Raw genomic sequence first — 1,401 nt, forward strand, 5'->3', positions numbered from 1 at the left:
TCTCTTTTGCGTAGTTGTCGCAGTCTTCTGTTACGCAGTATAATTGCCACTTTATTCAAGAATCGTGATCCCAGTGCTCCTCAGTCACATATCTATCGGTTTCCAAGAGTTCAGCTTTGAATATTGAACAGGTTAGATCTCTTGCGATGACCCCACAGTCGTCAGTTACACAGATTAATTGGTCTTGAAACACATGAACGTCTGCGAGGTCCTCCACTCTGGCCTCTCAATCCATTCCCATCTGCTGGGCTTCAAGTATAAAAGAGTTTAGCTATTTTATGATATTGCCGCAGTCTTCCCCTATAATGTGTCTTTCGTCTTCCTGCACCCCATCCTCGTCCATCTCACACTCTGAGTCCTCTCTATCCGTCTCCATCTGCTGGGCTTCGAGTATTAAAAACTCCAGTTCTTTTACGATACTGTCGCAGTCAGCCCTTATGATGTTCCATTGTTCTTCCGTCATTTCATTAGCGTCATATTCATTCTCCGTGGGCTTTCTACCCGATTCTATATCTTGGAATTCCTGTGTTAAGGAGTCCCTCTCTTGTGAGATGATGTCGCAGTCTTCTCCTAAAATGTTAAATTTATCTTCCTGCTGCTCATCATCATCCAACTCACACAACGTGGATTCTCTATCCAGTGCTATGTCTTGTACTTCTGGTGTGAAGGAGTCCCTCTCTTGTGAGATGATGTCGCAATCTTCTCCTAAAATGTTGAATTTATCTTCCTGCTGCTCATCATCGTCCAATTCACCCTCCGTGGCTTCTCTATCCGAAGCTATATCTTGTACTTCCGGTGTGAAGGAATCCCTCTCTTGTGATATGCTGTCGAAGTCTTCTCCTAAAATATTAAATTGTTCTTCTTGCAGCTCATCCTCGCCCATCTCACACACTGAGTCCTCTCTATCCTCTCCCATCTGCTGGGCTTCTAGTATTAAGAACTCTAGCTCTTTAACGATATTTTCGCAGTCATCTCTTATGACGATCCATTGCTTTTCCGTCATTTCATTAGCGTCAAATTCATTCTCCGTGGGCTTTATATCGGATTCTGTATCTTGGACTTCCTGTGTTAAGGAGTCCCTCTCTTGTGAGATGATGTCGCAGTCTTCTCCTAAAATGTTAAGTTTATCTTCCTGCTGCTCATCATCGTCCAACTCACCCTCCGTGGCTTCTCTATCCGAAGCTATATCTTGTACTTCCGGTGTGAAGGAATCCCTCTCTTTTACGATACTGTCGCAGTCATTCCTTACGATGTTCCACTGCTCTTCCGTCATTTCATTAGCGTCATTTTCATTCTCCGTGGCTTCTCTATCCGAAGCTATATCTTGTACTTCCGGTGTGAAGGAATCCCTCTTTCGTGAGATGCTGTCGCAGTCTTCTGAAATGTTAAATATCTCTTCCT

The 1,401-nt window shown here is 43.8% G+C and overlaps 1 protein-coding gene across 1 annotated transcript; it reads right to left on the bottom strand.

The window, feature by feature from the left end:
* Positions 1 to 271: 271 nt before the first annotated feature.
* LOC111871494 (acidic leucine-rich nuclear phosphoprotein 32-related protein 1-like) lies at positions 272 to 1,273 on the bottom strand. The gene has a single exon (XM_023864654.1). The coding sequence runs from the start codon at positions 1,271 to 1,273 to the stop codon at positions 272 to 274; it is 1,002 nt and encodes a 333-aa protein (XP_023720422.1).
* Between the last annotated feature and the right edge of the window lie 128 nt (positions 1,274 to 1,401).

This window comes from Cryptotermes secundus, unplaced genomic scaffold (genome assembly GCF_002891405.2).
Source record: "Cryptotermes secundus unplaced genomic scaffold, Csec_1.0 scaffold585, whole genome shotgun sequence".
Taxonomy (NCBI): Eukaryota; Metazoa; Arthropoda; class Insecta; order Blattodea; family Kalotermitidae; genus Cryptotermes; species Cryptotermes secundus.

What these genes read in the sequence shown, in the direction of transcription:
- LOC111871494 (XM_023864654.1), bottom strand. Translation starts at nt 1,273, where the DNA reads ATGACGGAAGAGCAGTGGAACATCGTAAGGAATGACTGCGACAGTATC.